This window comes from Liolophura sinensis, chromosome 9 (genome assembly GCF_032854445.1).
Source record: "Liolophura sinensis isolate JHLJ2023 chromosome 9, CUHK_Ljap_v2, whole genome shotgun sequence".
Classification (NCBI taxonomy): Eukaryota; Metazoa; Mollusca; class Polyplacophora; order Chitonida; family Chitonidae; genus Liolophura; species Liolophura sinensis.
Genome location: NC_088303.1, coordinates 18,055,525 through 18,074,739, shown reverse-complemented (window position 1 = coordinate 18,074,739; position 19,215 = coordinate 18,055,525). Strand labels below are relative to the sequence as shown.

At 36.8% G+C, this 19,215-nt stretch overlaps 1 protein-coding gene across 1 annotated transcript; it reads right to left on the bottom strand.

Moving 5' to 3' along the window:
• Positions 1-597: 597 nt before the first annotated feature.
• LOC135474725 (probable D-lactate dehydrogenase, mitochondrial) lies at positions 598-19,180 on the bottom strand. Its single transcript, XM_064754291.1, has 12 exons — positions 19,077-19,180; positions 16,398-16,525; positions 14,548-14,689; positions 14,186-14,327; positions 12,966-13,125; positions 12,015-12,120; positions 11,005-11,098; positions 9,603-9,731; positions 7,913-8,040; positions 6,594-6,684; positions 5,710-5,821; positions 598-4,442 (listed from the first exon to the last, which is right to left on the bottom strand). The coding sequence occupies exons 1-12, from the start codon at positions 19,161-19,163 to the stop codon at positions 4,274-4,276; spliced, it is 1,488 nt and encodes a 495-aa protein (XP_064610361.1). The 5' UTR covers positions 19,164-19,180; the 3' UTR covers positions 598-4,273.
• Between the last annotated feature and the right edge of the window lie 35 nt (positions 19,181-19,215).

Sequence of the window (19,215 nt, the reverse complement as noted above, 5' to 3'; positions counted from 1 at the left end):
AAAACATTCTATAGAGCTAGCGTACTTTCGGGAAAAGCTTTTGTTAGGTTTTGACTCGTCTTCAGGAGTATTTCACTTGTATGGCCTTGACTTCATGGTTAAGATGAAACTCGGCTCTGATTTTATTCACCACAGTCAAGAAGTTTCTACGATGACGACCAATTTTATGAGCCGTGGAGTGCCTGTAGTAAACCACAGACAAGTCAGTCACCATTGCCTCTAAAACTGGAGAAAAATAAAAGTGAAAAGGAAGTGGTCTCCAACAAACTGCCATCAACTCCCGGAGAAAAATGGAAGCAGATGAAGCTTGAAAATTCACTTCTTTAATTCTATAATTGCCGTGAGAAAAAGAGACACCTGTTAGTCTTCTGTTGCCTTTGCTCAAAACTCTTTCTGCTTCATGGTGCTCTAACACAGTCGAAGACATACCTGGAAAAGAACAGTTGTAGTGACTGTTTTAGCAAAGCTGATCCACCACGAGATTCGAAATTCCATCGCTGGCTGCAGTGGTTTGGAACAACTGATATTTCTCCACTTTGCCTACCAATATTTTAATTAAAACATACAAGTTAAAGACAAGGTCAAAAAAATATAGGGGACCACTATTTATTGAGCACTTTTGACAGGTGTGTGCGTGGCACACAGTCAAAGGCACAACTGGGCATACATAATTTAATTTAGCCAACTTATTTGATGGCAGTTTTATCTCGATTCGCTGAAAAACTTAGTCTGCTGGGTTTTACACTTTTTGCAATAAATGACATGAAACAAATTACCCATCAGACGAGCATAACAGTGTCACTGTCTGAAACATGTTATACAATATCTGTTTTAGCCTACTTCACATGCAATACAAACAATATCTTGCAGTTATTTGGAACGTCATTGACCTAGTTATCCTCATACCATGACTAAGTTCAATAAACGCCAAGTTAAAAAAAACACCTGGAGGTGAAACAAGACGGTCTGTGTATGACGTCATGTTCAGAGGCTTAGTTCACAAAAAATACCTTATTATGTTTGCCTGTGACTCAACTTCAGCGGCAATCTTAAAGGACTTATTGTCACGACAGCTACGTTCATCAGTGGTACCTGTGAGAACATACACTTAAGTGAACCTGTACAGTTACAAGTGGTCAAATATCTTTATTTTAGGCCACTGGAAAAGCTACAAAAAACGATATCAAAAACACCTCTCACAACTGCCACAATACTAGGTATACTTTAACATTCGGTTTTTTGCTATATGTACACCAATAATACCTCAATGGCAAAAAGGGCTATTAAGTAGTAAACAAAAATTGAAAAAGAGACATAACCTTAAATATTACAACAATAAAAATGCTTTCACCACAGTGTACAGCAAGCATGCGGTCTGGAGAGGAACTGATTCACAGTTCACAGCAGGTTCACTAGCACCTTACATCACATCTGGTATATTCAGTACATGGATGTCAAACTGCACTTAATACACCAGTCTCTAGAGTACAAAGTGCAGGATTTAATCTGTCCTAAGCTTTTTCAAAGGGGTCTTTCCATTGTGTAGCATCAATGCTCACATCATACAAAGTTTACAGTTTTAGTTCTATTTTAACACCTTGTAAGAAAGACTAACCAGCATGAAAACAATCCTTTAACCTTTCTTTGGGCCTCAGCTTCAAATCTAAATACATGCACAAAACATGAATGATACAGTTTATAAAGAATACTTATTGCATATACAGTGAATAATTGATATATATATATATGAAAGTCAACCCTGAGCACTTCCATTCCAAACAATCCACTATATTATAAACACACTGCCAGCCTGGACATAACCAGGATAAGTGTCCTTTGCCAATCATGAGTTTGACAGGGGCCAGCCATTTTGTACAGGACAAAACTGCCATGTAAATGACTTTCTTAATAATGTGTACAGCTGGAAGATTTGCCATTATGTCCGGCTTGAACTATGCGCTGTGTGACATCTGCATCCCCATACATATTATGAACACTGAATGTATGTATGTTTGAGGTTTTATGTTATGACCATCAATTGCATAGATACAGAAGACATGGAGAAACATACAACAGCATTACTTATTCTTGTCAACTCATAACCAGTTATTTATTTAAATATATTTTTGATTCATGCTTAAGGTAGCGCTCAAGAATTGATCACCAGTTCTCAGTAACCACTACATCTTTTTTAACCTCTTTTAACCATGTGAAATACTTCTTCATGAAGGTGTTCAGGATGAGCAGGATACCAGGTGACATTTAATGCACAAAAAAAAAAACAAAAAAAAACACCGGCAGCACAATCATGGCTAATAAAAATGAAAGAAGCAACTGATAAACAATTTTTAGTTAAAGGAATTAAGTTTCCCAAACATCAACACATATCAAAACATCATTTGAATCAAAGCGGAAACCCTACACTGAACTTTCCAGTTTAACTGCTGTAAATACTGACACAATTAGACCCAACCTTTTGACCCTTGAGTAATTTATGAAGGGTTAAAGCAGCAAGTGGGTAAAAATTATTTCTCATCACATACTACTGTTCTAGCTTCGTGAAAAAAACCTTTTATACTTTTTTCCAAATTTATCTGAGCATAATATAATGATTAATCCTGCATATAAAAAAAAAACATAGGCTTTATCACAGGGAAGTATAATGAGCATAACAACAGTAATTTTCAAACTCTGAACCTGACACACTGATTGTCTACTTTGTTCCCTGGATTATTCATTGTCAATTGTAGCCAAGCAGATTTTGCAGCTTTTCTTACTTAACAAAAGAGTGAAATCCTACTGGCATTATGTGAGCAAACAGCCTCAAGAAATGAAAGGCAGACTAATTAACATCATCTGGAAGGTCATACAGGCAGAATGAATATGACGGTTTGGCTAACATTAACTTTACTCCGTTGTTAAGAGGTCTACATCAGATTGCTATTGTCACATATCAGCTAATTCAACTTAATAAACACTGAAGAAAACAGACCCAATGCCCTTCAGGTTTTCTTTCAACCGAAACACATCTTAAGCAAGTCTTATTGATTAAGCAAAGGAGACTGGATGATATAAGTGCTGAATTGCATTAATTTACACATACATTATTGAGAGGTCTGAGTATTAAAATTTATCATATTTCAAAAAAAATTGTTATGACACACATATATATTTGATTCTGTATAAATTTCTCAACACAAAAACAAACATGTTAATCAATACCACACATCATACCTTCTTCCTGTATAAAACTTTTAAAAGTTATATAAAAAGTTATGAAACTTCCATCATTAAGTAAATCTATTTATGTACCATTTGCACACATAAACCATGAACACACTGGATGAACTATCACTGCACTTCTTTAACAGTGTAACAAATCATAATAAATACAAGTAAACAAAGCCATACAAATACATATGTACATATCTATTCCACACCTTCAAGGGACAGAAACAGGACAAGATGTAGAAGACAATATTCAGTCAAACTTTAGCCAATTCATCACTGGGATATTTTATAAAACAAGTAAACTAAGACAAAAGTTTGAAAATGAAAAAAGACAGAATTTGGATAGCACATACATTGTACATGTACAAGTATTTCTTTAAGATATTACTGGTGTTTAATGTTGTAATATTGATTTGATGATTCTGAACTGAATTTAAACCTGCTGAGAAACCACCAAGCCTTGACAAGTACTGGACAAACTTCTACTGAGGCTGGTCAGTTGTGCATTTATGGAAGAGTAAAATACTGTTGAATGTACATAGCTATCAACAGTCAAGAAAATTAAAGGACACAGTGCATACAGGGCAAGATAAGTGTCTATATAGACATTTAAAGAATGACCAAAAATGGTCTAAGACACCTAGAAAGAACATTTCAGTGTCCATACAGACATTTAAAGAATGAACAAAAATGGTCTAGACACCTAGAAAGAACATTTCAGTGTCTACACAGACATTTAAAGAATGACCAAAAATGGTCTAGACACCTAGAAAGGACATTTCTGATATGTCAAAGATAGTGGTCAAAGTAAGAACCTCTGATAAGGTGTGGAATGTACTGCTAAAACGCTTCTAACATCAATATTTACATGGGCAAATAGCTTAGCTTAAGACAATGAGGAAGTGAGGCATGCTTTCATTTCCATGTGCTTCCTCATTAAACACAGCATGACACAGGTTCCCTCAAGCTAACTTCATGCATCTTCCATGCTGTGATAAGCTAGGCTGGAGATCTCCTTTAGAAACTCGGCCTGAGGGAGATCTTAAGGAAACACTTTACTTGGGTTCATGAGGTTCTTTGGGTCGAGGGCGGCTTTGAGCTGCTTCATCACCTCCACCCCCGTCTCCCCGATCTCCTCTGTCAAGAGGTGTCTTTTACCCATGCCAATCCCATGCTCCCCTGTACAGGTGCCATTCAGAGCTAAGGCTCGCCTGAAATGTCAAACATCACACTGTCTGAAAAGCAGTATCCTATATCCACATCAGATACTTAGTTGTTAATCATAATAGCAATGATTGCCAAAGGTGTTTCCAAACAAAAATCAACTAGGATCCAGAAGTCTGAAATACCCCTCTTCCATCTGTGCACGTGGAAATCCATCATTGCACCAAGTGCCTGAACTGGAGTAATTATTAAAATAATTATCCAGTTGTACTTAAACTTAAGCATGTACAAGTTTAGATGTCATAGGGACGACGTATGGCTAGTTCATCGAAATACAGTTTCATGTACTTTAGGAACAGTTGCAAGGACAAAATTTGAAAAGAACTATTACACAGTCCCAAATGGGGGTAATTTTGGAAATATTTATTTATTTGTTTGGTGTTTTATGCCGTAGTCAAGAATATTTCACTTATACGATGGCGGCCAGCATTATGGTGGGAGAAAATCCGGCTTGAAACCCACGACCACCTTCATGTTGCAGGCAAACCTTCCCACGTACCGCAGGAGAGGAGGCCAGCATGAGCTGGACTTGAAATCATTGTGACCGCATTGGGGGGAGGCTCCTGGGTCAGTGTGCCTTGCTGATGAGCTAACCCCCTCAGTCATGGAAGCCCTATTTTGGAAATAATTAGCTGACTGCCATTACCCTTAATTAAGTACAATTTCAGATGATAGGCAAGATGTATGGTAGGTTCCTTCAAAATAGGCCCAATAGTTGGGCAGGAGATGTATGGACAAAATAAGGTCTACAGACAGACAGACAGAAAGACAGACAGGGTGATATCAGTACACGCCTACCCCTGGCCCCACCACCCCCAACTCAACATATAATGACTTTTTTATCACTAAATCTGACAATTCATGGCCTCTACTACACAAAATAACAAAATCTGAAGGCCATTATTACACACTTACTCAATGTATCTCGGATGTTTCATCCTGGAACTGGAATGATAAACTAATAGCAACCTAACAATGACTGTTCTTACAATGAATATGTCACAACACAAACATTAGTACGTATACATGTACACATGCCCAGAGAAAACCAATCATGACTTTCTCCAAAAATGTCAAAATTCATGCCCATCTTTCATGACAATTCATGACGGGGACATTCATGACTATTTATTTTTTTTCTTAAAACTTGCTCAAACAGAATACGCTGAATCTTTGCAGCACAATCGGAACTCCTTGCAAATGGGAAAATTTACCCATTTCTTTCCCAGTAAAACAAATGTGTATTAGACCTACTTTGCCATCCTATCTGATAATTCCTTGACAGCTTTGAGTTCATCAGGCCTGTCTGGGTTTACTGGGAAAAATACATGGAAATTCCCATCGCCAACATGTCCTACGATAGGCCCTGGGTAAAAGTAAACAATATTATCATTTTATGAGAGATCAACACACATAAAAACACCTGTAAGAAATTGCAGAATATTTCAACTAATGTAAACAGGTATGGTCTTCATGTAATAGTATAAACAGTATGTATACATACGCACAAAGTTATTTAAATATCATCTGCAAGATCACCACAAGTATGAAAAGAAAGGAATCCTTGAAAACAAGTATACTTTTATTCTCTGTGAATTCAAACAGCCTCACTAAAATAATCAGCTAGACAGGCAATACTTATTGGACATACAATTTAACACATTTTACTGGGCTGGAACTATAAATAATGGAATGATGGAAAACCAAACTCAATTGCACAACCAGAGCAAACAACACAATCACAAATACAATGTAGTATTTGAAATCCTATTTCCGTTTCTGCAGATCCCTGTTCTAAATGGCAATTTAAAACCTCAATAAGAATGAATGATCGGTGTTTAAACACCATAACGGCAGTAATGCCGCTACATTGTGGCAAGCCTTGAATAAGATCATCTTAACAAAAATAACAACATACTTGGTATACAAACATGAAGTAAAGATATTTTGGGTAGTCACAGGAATATATTTAAAATCGATGTAAGCCATAGGATGCTGTAATGAGTCTGGAGTCCATTGCATGATGTGTTGGTGGGAACTACAGCCACCCAGAGACAGACCAATCATCACAGGTCATAAAAGTGTAATTTCCATACCAGGATATTCCTTATTATTCTTCGCTGCTGCTGTATTCTTACCTACAACACCTGACTCCGCAATATCCTCTTTGGTTTTTACAATAACTTCAGGCAAGTGCGATATAGGTACACACACATCAGTTGAGTAAGGCTGGAACAAAAAACAACTGATTTTCAAGACAATTTCAAATCAAAAAAGCACTATCAACACAAAAATTCCACAAAGTAGCCGCTTAGTTAAGACAAATGCCTAAAACAGCTGTGATGATGTTTTTTTTTTTTTGTTAGGTTGTTGATATATTTGATTGATTTATCTAATTTTCTTAACACTGCACTCAAGAACATATATATGACCAAACGGCAGCCAGCATTCTCATCAATTGGGAAAAACTAGGCAGAGCCTTGGGGAGCCCACAACCATCAGACAGCATGAGCTGGACATGAACTCAAAGCAAACGCTTTGGCAAGAGGCTCCATGCTACCCACTCGGCGACTGTCGTTTTCTGAACTTTTTACTTTTATGATGGCGGTCAGCTTTATGGGTAGAGGAAACCTGAGTGATGAGTGCTTTGAGTAATCCACCAATTTTTCACAAGTGATTGACAAAGTTTTACACATGTGATGTGCATGCAGATATGAATACCATAATAACACAAGACATCTGGTCTTCAATGAATGCTAGACCCTTCTCTTTTATAATCTCAGACTAAGTCCCTTCATAGAATAGCACAAAATGCCTTAACAAAGTTTTAATGAAATTCTTCTTTACGGCAACTGATAAGCATCACATCTGCTGAATTTGCTACATTCAAGGAAGAGAATCTTTCAGAACAAAATCAACAGAAATTTCTTCTACTAGCTCAGCCCCATTAGTAAAATTGAATAGATTTCGCCATCTTGGTCAAAGATTATATACTTTGCTGAAAATCCGGATTGCCTGAATCATGAAATCAGCTGATCAGCAGACAATTCTCATCCTTGTACATTCACCTCCCAAAAGGGTATGTGTTTATTGTACATGAAGTCTGATAATAACCAGGCAACCTGACTGAAATAAAAGTAGCTTAACAATGTAAACAAGAAGATTTAGCCAACAAAGAGAGGAAGGTTATTAATAAGCTTCAAATGTGCAGAATTTACAATGCTCCCCTCCTTGGATGTTCTGCGTTGTTTACACAAAGTTTCACCATGACTGGACCAGTTGATAGAAGTAAAACTGGACCTTAAAAGAAAAGGTTAATTGAACATACAGATAGACCAGAAAGATGCTATATCCTGTCCACTAATTTTATTGGAGAGGTAAAAATGAAGAAAAGATTTATTTATGTACAATCAATTCTCAGTTCTTAATTGCTATCCAAAAAAAAGAAAACCCCTACCTTGCTTCCTTTTTTCAGAGCCATTGAAGCATAAACAATGTCATGTCTGGCCTTCCACAACCTATTCCTCTCTTCTGCTTCTTTGGCCCAGACAAAGTTCTCACCTTCATTCATACTTGCTAGCTCCTCTGTGATAGAATATATGGCAGAATGACACAGAAAGTTATCTCCCCTTAATCATGCATAAAGACTAATGCACCATTTCTTTTGTGTGAAATTAATGTAAATTAATCTAACTAAAGTAAAACAGTGTTTCTTTTCTAGGACATTTGACACATAAGAAATCTGACTGTGAAGCTTCACTTTGAAGTGAAAATCTTCATTTATTCTACTGTTTTCATCACAGATTGCATTTTACAAGTGGTTTAGCAAAACAACAACGTATCTAGAAGATCTAAGTATCACATCCTTTTGGACGGGACTATTACGTACATTTCAGTATGAATTGTTGTTGCAGATGGAAACCCGGTTCTGTTTCAGCATCAGTAAGCAATATAAATAAAAAGTAGATCTTAAAGAGACACATCGCAGACAGAGAAAAAAATTGTACTGTTATTTTAGATGTCATCTACATAAAGTTGAGACTTCCAGATGACTACTGACATGTATCTGACTGAGTGAACGATCCAATATTCACTTTTATCCCGGGTTTCCCTTCAACCATCAACCCACTCTAGTGGCTGACGACAAATTTTTTTGACCGGGTTATCTCCTTTCACTGTGCAGATTACAGTGAAATGTAAGACACAGGATTGTCTTGTAATTATGTGGCCAACCACGTATCTTCAGTTCTGCCGTACAGATCATTGGGGATTACGAATACTTTAAAATACATAACTAAAAGAAAGGAAGATTGTATTTGGTTTACTAGCCTTATAATTCGCTTTCAAGTTATCATGCTGTTACACATGCTATCCACGATCAAACGTTGCTCTGTGGGTATCTTTGTGCTGCCTCATTTGCATAATAACCCACCAGGCAGACAGTTTAGACCAGTGACACATTTCACCATTATAATCCTTTTTATTGATATTTTTCAGAAAGTACAGGCCCAAGAGGTTTAATTAGGAGTCATATGCAACTCATTTTTGTATTTAGCTGAACCAAGACGAAAATTCTTAATTTCTTTCGGTGGTATATCCCTTTAAAAGTAGTATTACCTATCCCTATTCCTGACATCTACATAGGTTGAAAAGAACACAACACCTTAACACCTTTGACATTTGTGGCTCCCATATAAGACTACTCTAAAATTGTTCATAATGATAGAAAATGTTATTCCTGGAGTACAAACAGCAAAATATTGCAAAGGGGAATAACTCTGTAAACTCCCGAAACTGTGCCGATCATGAGGCTACAAGTTATTTTATATTTATATATTTAACTTAGAGCACAATTCCAAAATAAAGCATCAGAATATGTCACATGTTGATAGACCTCCTACAAAATCAAAAGATACATCCCATATCAAAAGCTACTTTGATATAACATGGCAAAACTCAAGTCTGCTAAGTGGCTATCCTATGCTGCGTTTTAATACCTTCACTCCTCCACCCCAAATTCCATTAACACATCATATATCTAAAGTTGTAAAAGTAACTTAACGAGGTACACACAGGCATAGATATGACAATGCCACAACAGTACTGGTGAATAACGAACACCAGCTGAACTCTGAGACTCAACTAACCTACAACAGCCACCTGTTCCTCCACATGTTTCCCTGAGCCATGGAACTCCAAGAAAAGTGAATTGGCCACTTTATAGTTCAGATTACTGTACAGGTTACAGGCATTCATCATCACATCATCCAGAAACTCTGAAAAAGACAAGCAATAAGATAAGTAGAATATTGGATGAAATCACTGTTAAACAGAAGCATCATAATACACGAGTGGTGTAACTCCAAAGAAAGACTTCACTGTATTTTATTTATGCATCATCCTGATGATGGCTAAATAAAATGCCGAAATATTGAGTCACAATGAAGTCTTTTTTCGGAGTAACATTAATCGTGTATTATTTTAAACTCATCAGTGGCACTACAGGACTTCAGTAGCATCAGTGACATACATATATAGTATGAAGATTAAAAATTCTACTCTAACTATAAAGCCAGGAATCCCTGTATGCATATATGCCTGTCCTTTGATTTTCTCTACATAGCCATTAACCTGTGTGTAATCTGTGATGATGTATCAGCTAGAGTTGTCTGAGGTCGGCCTGTCATATCAGGTGTTGGAAACGGCAAATAACCGATTCATGTGGCAAGTATCATCAACCCTGAGTGAAACGAGATCAGATCACTGACTATATGGGATCTTATATTTAAGTTGCTTAGAAATTCACCAAGAAGGTCATCCATATTTTCACTTAGCTTCAAATACTGCAACCTCATGGTGTTAACCATGCTTAATGTGTAGAACAAGTACAGTTGGGAGACAATCAAAGTTTGGGCAATTTTGTTCTTAAGAGTTACATAATTTCCCCCAGGCTGTAGGGGACATGCTTGTCGTTTCTTTGTGTTCTAAAACGAAGACCATTAAATGTGGTCTTTTTCTTTGTAATTTAAAGTTGTTGTTGTAGTTGCGTCACACCAAATTCCAATGTTAGTTCAGGGTTTCCCCTATGTAACCATTGAACGTAGTCCCTGTTTTCAGAGGATGCATATACGGAAAAATAAAGGATGCCTCTGTATCAATTGGGTAAAGGCCATAGGTATATCATAAAACTGTTTATCAACTGGGTGTGTTGCTGTGAATGCAAGTAACAGCAATGTCCAGGATTCGCAAACAGTTTTATTGTGTATGAAAATCAGACAAAGATGATGTCATAAATCTTTCTCATTGATGTGCATACTCTCCTTAACAGTGTAATAAATCCTTCTGCGAAGCAGAAAAGTGCATACTCTCCTTAACAGCGTAAGTAAAGACATTCACATTGTATTGCACAAAGGCAGAGCTGAATATTTTCAACAGGCACTAGCCGCACTAGTTTTTGTAATGCACAATGAACATAAGTTATGCCTCAGAGATCTATGACTCCTGCAGACGTCAGGTACTGATAAAGATAATGTAACAGTGAATGTTTACCTATTCTAGCCATGGGTATTCCACACTGTAATACCTGGACTGTTGTGTCCACAGCTGCCTGCACAGAGGGGAAAGAGCACACTGCTGATATTGTCTGAAATAAAATACAACAAGCACCCATTAACAACTTCCAAGTGAGTATTAGTTATGGACCCAAAAGACCAATTATCAGAATGAAAGAATATTTCATGTATCGCTGAAGTTTAATAGTAAGGAAATCAAGGAATTCTGAGATCAACACTTACCGATATTTAACTAGAGTCCTTTGTTGATATAAAAAACAAAAAAACAAAAAACAAACACACGTTCCCCAAAGTGATTTCCAACTAACAGGTGCATGTATGTCCACACTTAAAACTTAATTATTATGTTCACTAAAGTTCAAAATGTAACTATATATTTATGCTTGGGTTTTTAAGTAGTACATAACAATTTTTCAGTAATGTGACGATGACGAGTCATAGGTGTGCATACATATACCGTCCATGCCAAAGACACCAGACATGACACCTCACCCAGTCACATTATACTGAAACTGGGCCAACCAGTTCTGTCTTTGCTCTAACCTCTCAGTGTTGAGCGGCAAGCAAGGCAGCAACACGTATGACTTCAAGTGTTTGGTATGACCAGAACCGGGTTTGATTCCAGGTCTCACGACTACTAGGTGGACAATCTAACTGAAGCCACCTGCAGTCTTAAATTTGTATGTTTCAATGAGGCCCTGTCAAACGCCCGGCTGCAGACCTCTGAGTTCATTTTACTGACGTCTAATGCTCCATTCCCAACTCGTCATGATATCGTTACATTAAAGACAGTATGTTACAACAGAAACTGATACACTGTAATGGTGTAGTCGTTACACTACAGTCCATTCTTGATGTAACAGTGGCTCAAGGTCTTGCTTCACATTAGCGCCACCTCAGCGGATTAAAAAACATGCAGTGTCTCCATTCATGTTTTAAGTCAAACCAGGTTTAACGCAATTACCGATTGGATTCAAATATACGCACTGTTTCTGGTATTCCATACAATCGCAGAGTAGCCTTTGTAATAATACCAAGAGTTCCTTCAGATCCTACAAACAGATTGGTAAGATTGTAACCTGCTGATGTCTTCCTGTAAGAAAAGAAAAAGGATATAGTTTGGATGAATCATGAAAGTGTCAAAACTGCTAACCCTTGTATCTTCTTTGAAGATGTTGGGGTAAGGTCTCTGTGGTTTAGGGATATTTACTTGTTCTCAACCACAAAATTTTACTTGTTCTCAACAAACAAACTTTTCCCAAGTACATATTGCACCATTTAAAAATAGCCTAAGGAAAAAATATGAAATTGTGCTAACTGAGTGACTGAGTCCTTGGGGTTTAATGCACTAATTGAAAACCCTTGGCTCTCCACTTATATGTAATCAAAATAAACCTTGGATAAGTCATTTGTTTCATTTGTGTTTTTCAACATACTCAAGAATATTTCACTTATATGACAGCAGTCAGCATTATGGTCGGACGGGATACATTACTGTCCTGTACACAGTTTTGACAACACTGCGTGCACAAGAACTGAAGAGTTGATCATGACCTTATTACATATGAAAGCTGGTCAAAAGTCATTTGTGCTGACCAAAATCTCATCCTGTAAGAGAACTGAAGTTTCATCGTGTTTGTCCCGGTAGTATTGGTACATAACGCTATTAAGTAAAATATGATCTCTAACCTAAGAAAATACGTCAACAATTCAGTTCTGCTGGCAACAATGAATTATGATCTAAGGGAGATGCAAATGACTGCATGGGTGAAGTTTCATTGCATGCGTCTGAGTAGAACCACAAGATATGTAGCGACACACGAATTTGTTCTCCAAATATTGCAGTAACAGATGGACCAGCAGATGTGCACCACTAGGACATAATAAATTACTATGGCTGAGAGGAACACAAAGCAGTATAGGTACATGAAGCCTTACTTTGTTCTCCGTCCAGCTCCTGCAGTGTTAATGACTCGGCCATCTGACAAGACCACCTCTAGGTTCAGCACATTCTCCCTCATAGTTCCATACCTCACAGCATTGGTGCCGGATGCACTCGTGGCGCACATCCCACACAGGGAGGCATCAGCTCCTGGGTCTGAAAATACAAGATAATAGTACTGAGTGAGAAATAGGAATAGAAGACACATTACAATTCAGTATGAACTGTACGTTATCATCGCTGGCATGGGCATTCCACATCAGCAGCCCGGTCTGAAAATATATACAGTTCATTTCACAAACATGATTTAACATGCAAAAATATTCTAACTGAACTGTTATCACTGAAATTAACATCTAGGAATTACTATTTTTCCTTCAATATTTTCTCCAAGTATTGGCACAAAACAAAGGTTTTCCGGACTGATTCACCATTTGATGAAGTTCAGAAAAACAGTCCGAACAGAAAAATGCCGTGAAATAATTTAAAGTTTAGAGACCAACACATATCATCCTCAGGTTGCTGACAGACCTTCTCACAAACCCCTCCATCGGAAAGGAATCCAGCATGAACTGAACTTGAACTTGCAGCCACCGCATTGGTGAGAGGCTTCTGAGTCACTGTGCAGTGCTACCATGCTAAAAACTTGGCAACGGAGGCCACTATAATCATCTGCACCAAATGAATTAATCTGATTTATTTATTTGATTGATGTTTTATGCCGTGTTCAAGAATATTTCACTTATATGACAGCGGCCAGCATTATGGCAGGAGGAAACTGCTGGCAGGCTAATCGCCTTGGACACGGACGCCCCATGCATCAAATGTAAGAAAATACTGAAATGATGTAGTCTAAACTAATTACTTAATTTAAGTAATATTTAGTCACACATTCTTAAAGAATACATGAAATGCTTGTTCTTATTTCTTAATATGGAGTATATGATATGAATTAACATATAAAAGAACAAAAGTGCTTAAATGTTCAGTTTTCTTTTGGGGCTTAAAAACGGCTCTAAACTACAGTTTTCGTAAGTCCCCAGCAGTCAGTGCAGAATCTTTCTTTTATCTAAATTTAGGTAGCCATTATAAACTATTTAATAAACCCATTATCATAAACAATTGCAATCCCTGAGTCGACCCTGAAAAAAACCCCTCAGACTCAACAATGTAACATGCGCAAAGACTAAGATATGAGAGTATTCGTAGCACTAACCTATAGGAAACCAGAGACCAGTGTCACGCAGGTAATTATTGAGGGTCTTCCTTAATACTCCTGCCTCCACGGTACAGTCAAAGTCCTCAGGGTGAACAGACAGGATTCGGTCCATTTTGTTCAAGTCAATGCACACACCACCCTGCCCATAAAAAGCAAAACCTAACAATACAGTTCTACAAAGCATACTCTAATAAAACACATTCAAAATGACAAGTCTTTTAACTACATTAACACTAACCATAATCTGACAATGCAATTAATTGCAAAAATTCATATACAAAATTAAATGTTAAATTTTCTTTCTGAAAGAATATGTTTAACATTTAGATATATGTGAACAGCTTAACTGGTCTACTCACAACTTCAGCATTGACTCCTCCCTCAAGACCGGTTCCGGAGCCAAATGGGATGATTGGCAGCTCATTGTCATAACATATTCGTGCCACCTGACTGACTTCTTCCACAGTTTTCGGAAAAACAACCAAGTCTGGCAAGTACCAACTGCAGATGAATCAGAATTAACAGTATGAGACTAATGTATCTACATTTGAAAACCTTTAAGTTTTACGAATGGGTATAAATCTGGTCAGATAGCAAACACCTGAAGTAGCATAAAGTAAAATATGATAAAGCACTCGAGATAAACAAAGAGCATTACCTTTAAAGCCATTTGAACATTGTAATACGAAAACTGAAATACTTCTTGTATCCATACATGTCAGATGATGTCACAAACCAAATTAGTTCAAAACAATTACATTTCAGGTATCGCTTAAGAAAGACAAGGGATTGCCATTAATGTTCCAAAATGGTCATCATATATGTGAAACTGCTGCAAGCAAGGGCTAGATTTTATACTTTGACAATATGTTAACAATCACAACACTTTTTCAGGTCAGGTTATCCTTACAAAACACCTTGTTAGCATAATCTGATACCATCAGAAAAAATAGGGTAAGCGGCTGAAGGTCGGTAGATATTTTTTTTTTAACACTCTGGTTTTATATGAAAAGGATAAGGATGTTAAACAAACATTAAGAAAAAAGACCATCTTATTAAAACCCCATCAGAAACTTTGAGTACGGCCCTTTTTTGGAGGATCAGTTGGGATGTTCCCAATGAATATGCACATACTTAGCTACTATCATTTGTATATCCCCAGTGTTGGTGTCCAGTAACAATGAAAGTCATCTAATAAAAGGTAAATGTTACGGGTGGTATCTGAAAAGTACTTCATGTATTGAATGACCCCAATACATGTATACATGTAAAGCACAAAAATGTGAGGGAGATGTTCTATAGTTGATGTACTTTGATGAACTTATTACCTTAAATTACAAACTTCAACCCATGTTGTCTTGTGCATAATATAATCAATGTTAAGGTTAATGTTTGGTTTGGTATCTCAAGAAGTACTGCATGTATTGAGCTCAGGTTTTGCTGACATGTAAAAAATATAATAAGGGAGTGTTACTGTTGATGCCTGAATGTGGATTAAATCATAGTAAATTACCAAATGCACGACCTCCACGTCTCTTTTGTGCATAGAATCAATTTTAAGATAAATACTTTAGTCATTTATATATTGAATTGAAGTCTATTAACACTTATAGCAGCAGAGGGAGATTCAATGTCTCTAAACACCAAATAGCCAGGGGCGTGTAGGTAGCACTACACGTACATGGTTAAATCTCTTTCACCTGACCATGTAACATAAGATGAAGTTTTGGGTCTAAGATTACAACCTCTGAACTTCTGATGTAGATCATTAGGTCACAGTAATGCAAACACACTACCTGACAATATCATACTGTGAACAGATATGAAGGTAGCCACAGACATAACTTCATATCATACAAAATAAGTAAGGCAGGCTAGACAGATAACTATATCTTCAAGGCACAACAAAGTTGTTTCACATAAACTATGAATTATGATCTACATGTATAGCAAATACATTGTGAGATTCTCAGATTGTGGACTACCAACCTAACAAACTTCTAAAGCTGCATCTAATTACAGATAAATAATAAACTTATACTTTAAGATTTATTTCTATTTTTAATGAAAATCTAAAAATAGAACAGAAAAAGACAAGGTCTTGACCTAATCTTTTTTCATATTTAAGCTAAACAAAGCAAAGCAAAATTATGATTTAAACTGAATGAATTTCAGAACTCTGACATAATATTCATTAATTGCAGATCACCTGTGATGTGACTCATCATGGCTATGCTGATCTCTAATTGCCACAGCAGATGACACCTGTTTCTCCCCAACAACTGCTGCAAGTGATTCCACAACTGATGAGGATATTCTGTTTGGTGCAGAGGCTGCCTACAAGAGAGATGCAAGAAAATGCTTTAGCATATATAAACAAAGAAATGCTGACACCGCAATTTATCTAAGATGCTATATCTACTACTCTACCCACATTTTTTGCACCACTTCAATACAGGTCCACGTTCCTCTGAACCATAATATAACATGGAAATTCAATGTCTTTGTTTGTTTTTCTAGTTTTTTTTTCTTTTTTTTTTTTCGTTTTCTTGTGAAGCTGTGGTATTAAACAGGGTTAATTTTTCTGCAACATTTTAAAGTTCTGGTATTCATTGTGACACTGTCAGTAACTCTCAACAAAACTGCAGCATGATAACTTTTAAATACCAACGATATGGAACTAACTCTGCTTCTGTGACTGACCAGTCACAAAAGCCCCACGAACAATGAGAGTGAAGGAATCTTGAAATTCCATGCCTGTGGCTAGAATTGAACACTTCAAAATATGGCTAAGGGTAACATTCATTGTCAGTAGAGGATGAGGTCCAGATTTGTGTATATTTCATAAAGAATAAGATAGTATTTGTGAGGAGATGGGGGGGGGGGATTTTCCCAGCTCTCCCAACTGCATTGATCGATTCTATACTTTACATCTACCACATAATCTCGAAAAATTATTGCACGAAAATGCAATGAGGGCAAGTTATGGTTTTAGGGAAGGAAGTCAAAACAAGGCACAATAAAGGTTATATACACTGTAGATGTGTGAAAAGCAAACTTGTCACAGGTCTACAATTATTTATTTATCTAATAGGTGTTTTACTCCATCATACGCCTACATAGAATGGGTCATCAAATAACTGTTTCAGATGTTAGATAAAGTGAATTTTGCTACAAGAAATATCCAATATGGCAACACTGTATAATCTACATTTGTTATCTGCCATTGTGAGCAAAGTTCATTATTTCCTCAGATGTAACAACGCCAGATGTAACAATGCAACTTCAAATGTTCTTTTCACATATCAGAACATATGTGTATGTAAACTAATGATTCAAATTGTACATGACCAACACAGATAACTGTTTTAATTTATAGTTCATTGTGCCTTCATTGGCTTCCTCATTGTAAATAACTCGCCTTCTTTGCGATTATTTTTAGGTACACAATCATAGTTACCTGTTATACCAGAACTTATAGTTACATGTAAATCACTGCTCTGTGCAACAGTATTATACTGGTATATCTGATGACATGTTTATCAGTTGCAAACATGTAAATCTGATTCGTGGTGCTGCCACAGGAGGTAAAATGAAATACGAGATGCAATGTTTTTTTACTCTAAGCATATTCTTGAGCACAGCGTAACAGATCAATCAAATAAATAAATATGATATAAATAACTATTTGTGAAACTGTTTACAGATTACCATGTTATAGTAAAACAAATCAAAAATAGTTGCTTAACATTTTGACAGGTAGCATGATACAGCTGTCTGGTTCCTTTATGTCTTCTGCAAGCTCTGTAAGTGACATCAGGTGCATTACAAAGACATCTGGTTTACGACTGGTCATATATACAGTAACACATCACATAGCAAGGGAAGCGCAGCAACAAAATATAGTGTATCGAACGGTTGTAACAGTCCTGAGCTTTGACGTCACAGGGTACATTGTAGGGTGATGAGAATAAACGTTATGATGAGCATTTGACTAGCGAGAGGTATATGGAGTGCTTATTCATAAAAATTGTGGTATTATGTTACTACTGGAAAGTGGTATGCACAATGATGGAATAGCTTATTCTGAGGTGTAAATATGTTAGGGGCTGGGTTAAGAGAGTGAAATAAAGCCAATGGCAATATGAATACTATAGTTGACAGTAACGTCAAATTTATATCCTGTTAAGGCCTGGGGATGCTGTATGTCTCCAAATGATGTTGAAATAATTCTTCAAAAATTCTATTTAAGAATTGTCTTTCAGTTGATATTTTGAACGGTAATTCCTATGAGCAAAGGTTAATCATTCAGGTGAAAAGTCAATCAGCTATATTACCAATCTAAATAATGAATTGTATGTATGTATTCTTGGGGTTTAACGTAGTATTTTCATCCTGGTTTCTTGAGACTGAAGTAGCACTTTAACTTTCTCTCTGTTGATTATAATGGCTTCATTGCAAGTACAACGTCGATCAGTAATGATTGCCTGTCGTACTGCCAGCCTCGACATGGCCTTTTTTTTTCCAACAAGGACAGATAACTGCATCAGGTTTTCCAATGTTGCGCGCTCTGACGTTAGTATGGGGCAAAGGATGGCCGAGCAAAATTTCGCCAAACAAAACCGGTACTTCATGACTTATTTTCACAAAGAAAACATCCACAATCTTATACACTAACAGGAGAAGCCTGATGATAACAATCTGTGCGAAAATTAAAAATACCGCAGTTCCCCTTTAAGCGAGATATTAACAGTTCATTACTTTGACAATGTCGGCTATTTCATGATGAGTTTTCTCAGTTGTCATTATCAACAACTTTGCCACAGGATTTACCTAGCGATTTACCACATATCAAGCTTAAATTTCAGAAATTATGACTTGCACTGACCTCTGTGTGCTGAAGACATCTTGCAACACCCAAAGTGAAGGTTTTCAACGCAGAACTGCGTCGAAAAATATTCCTAAGTTTAAGCATGGCTCTTGCAGACGACTTTTTTCTTTGCACAACTGTGCCAAGAAATTAACGG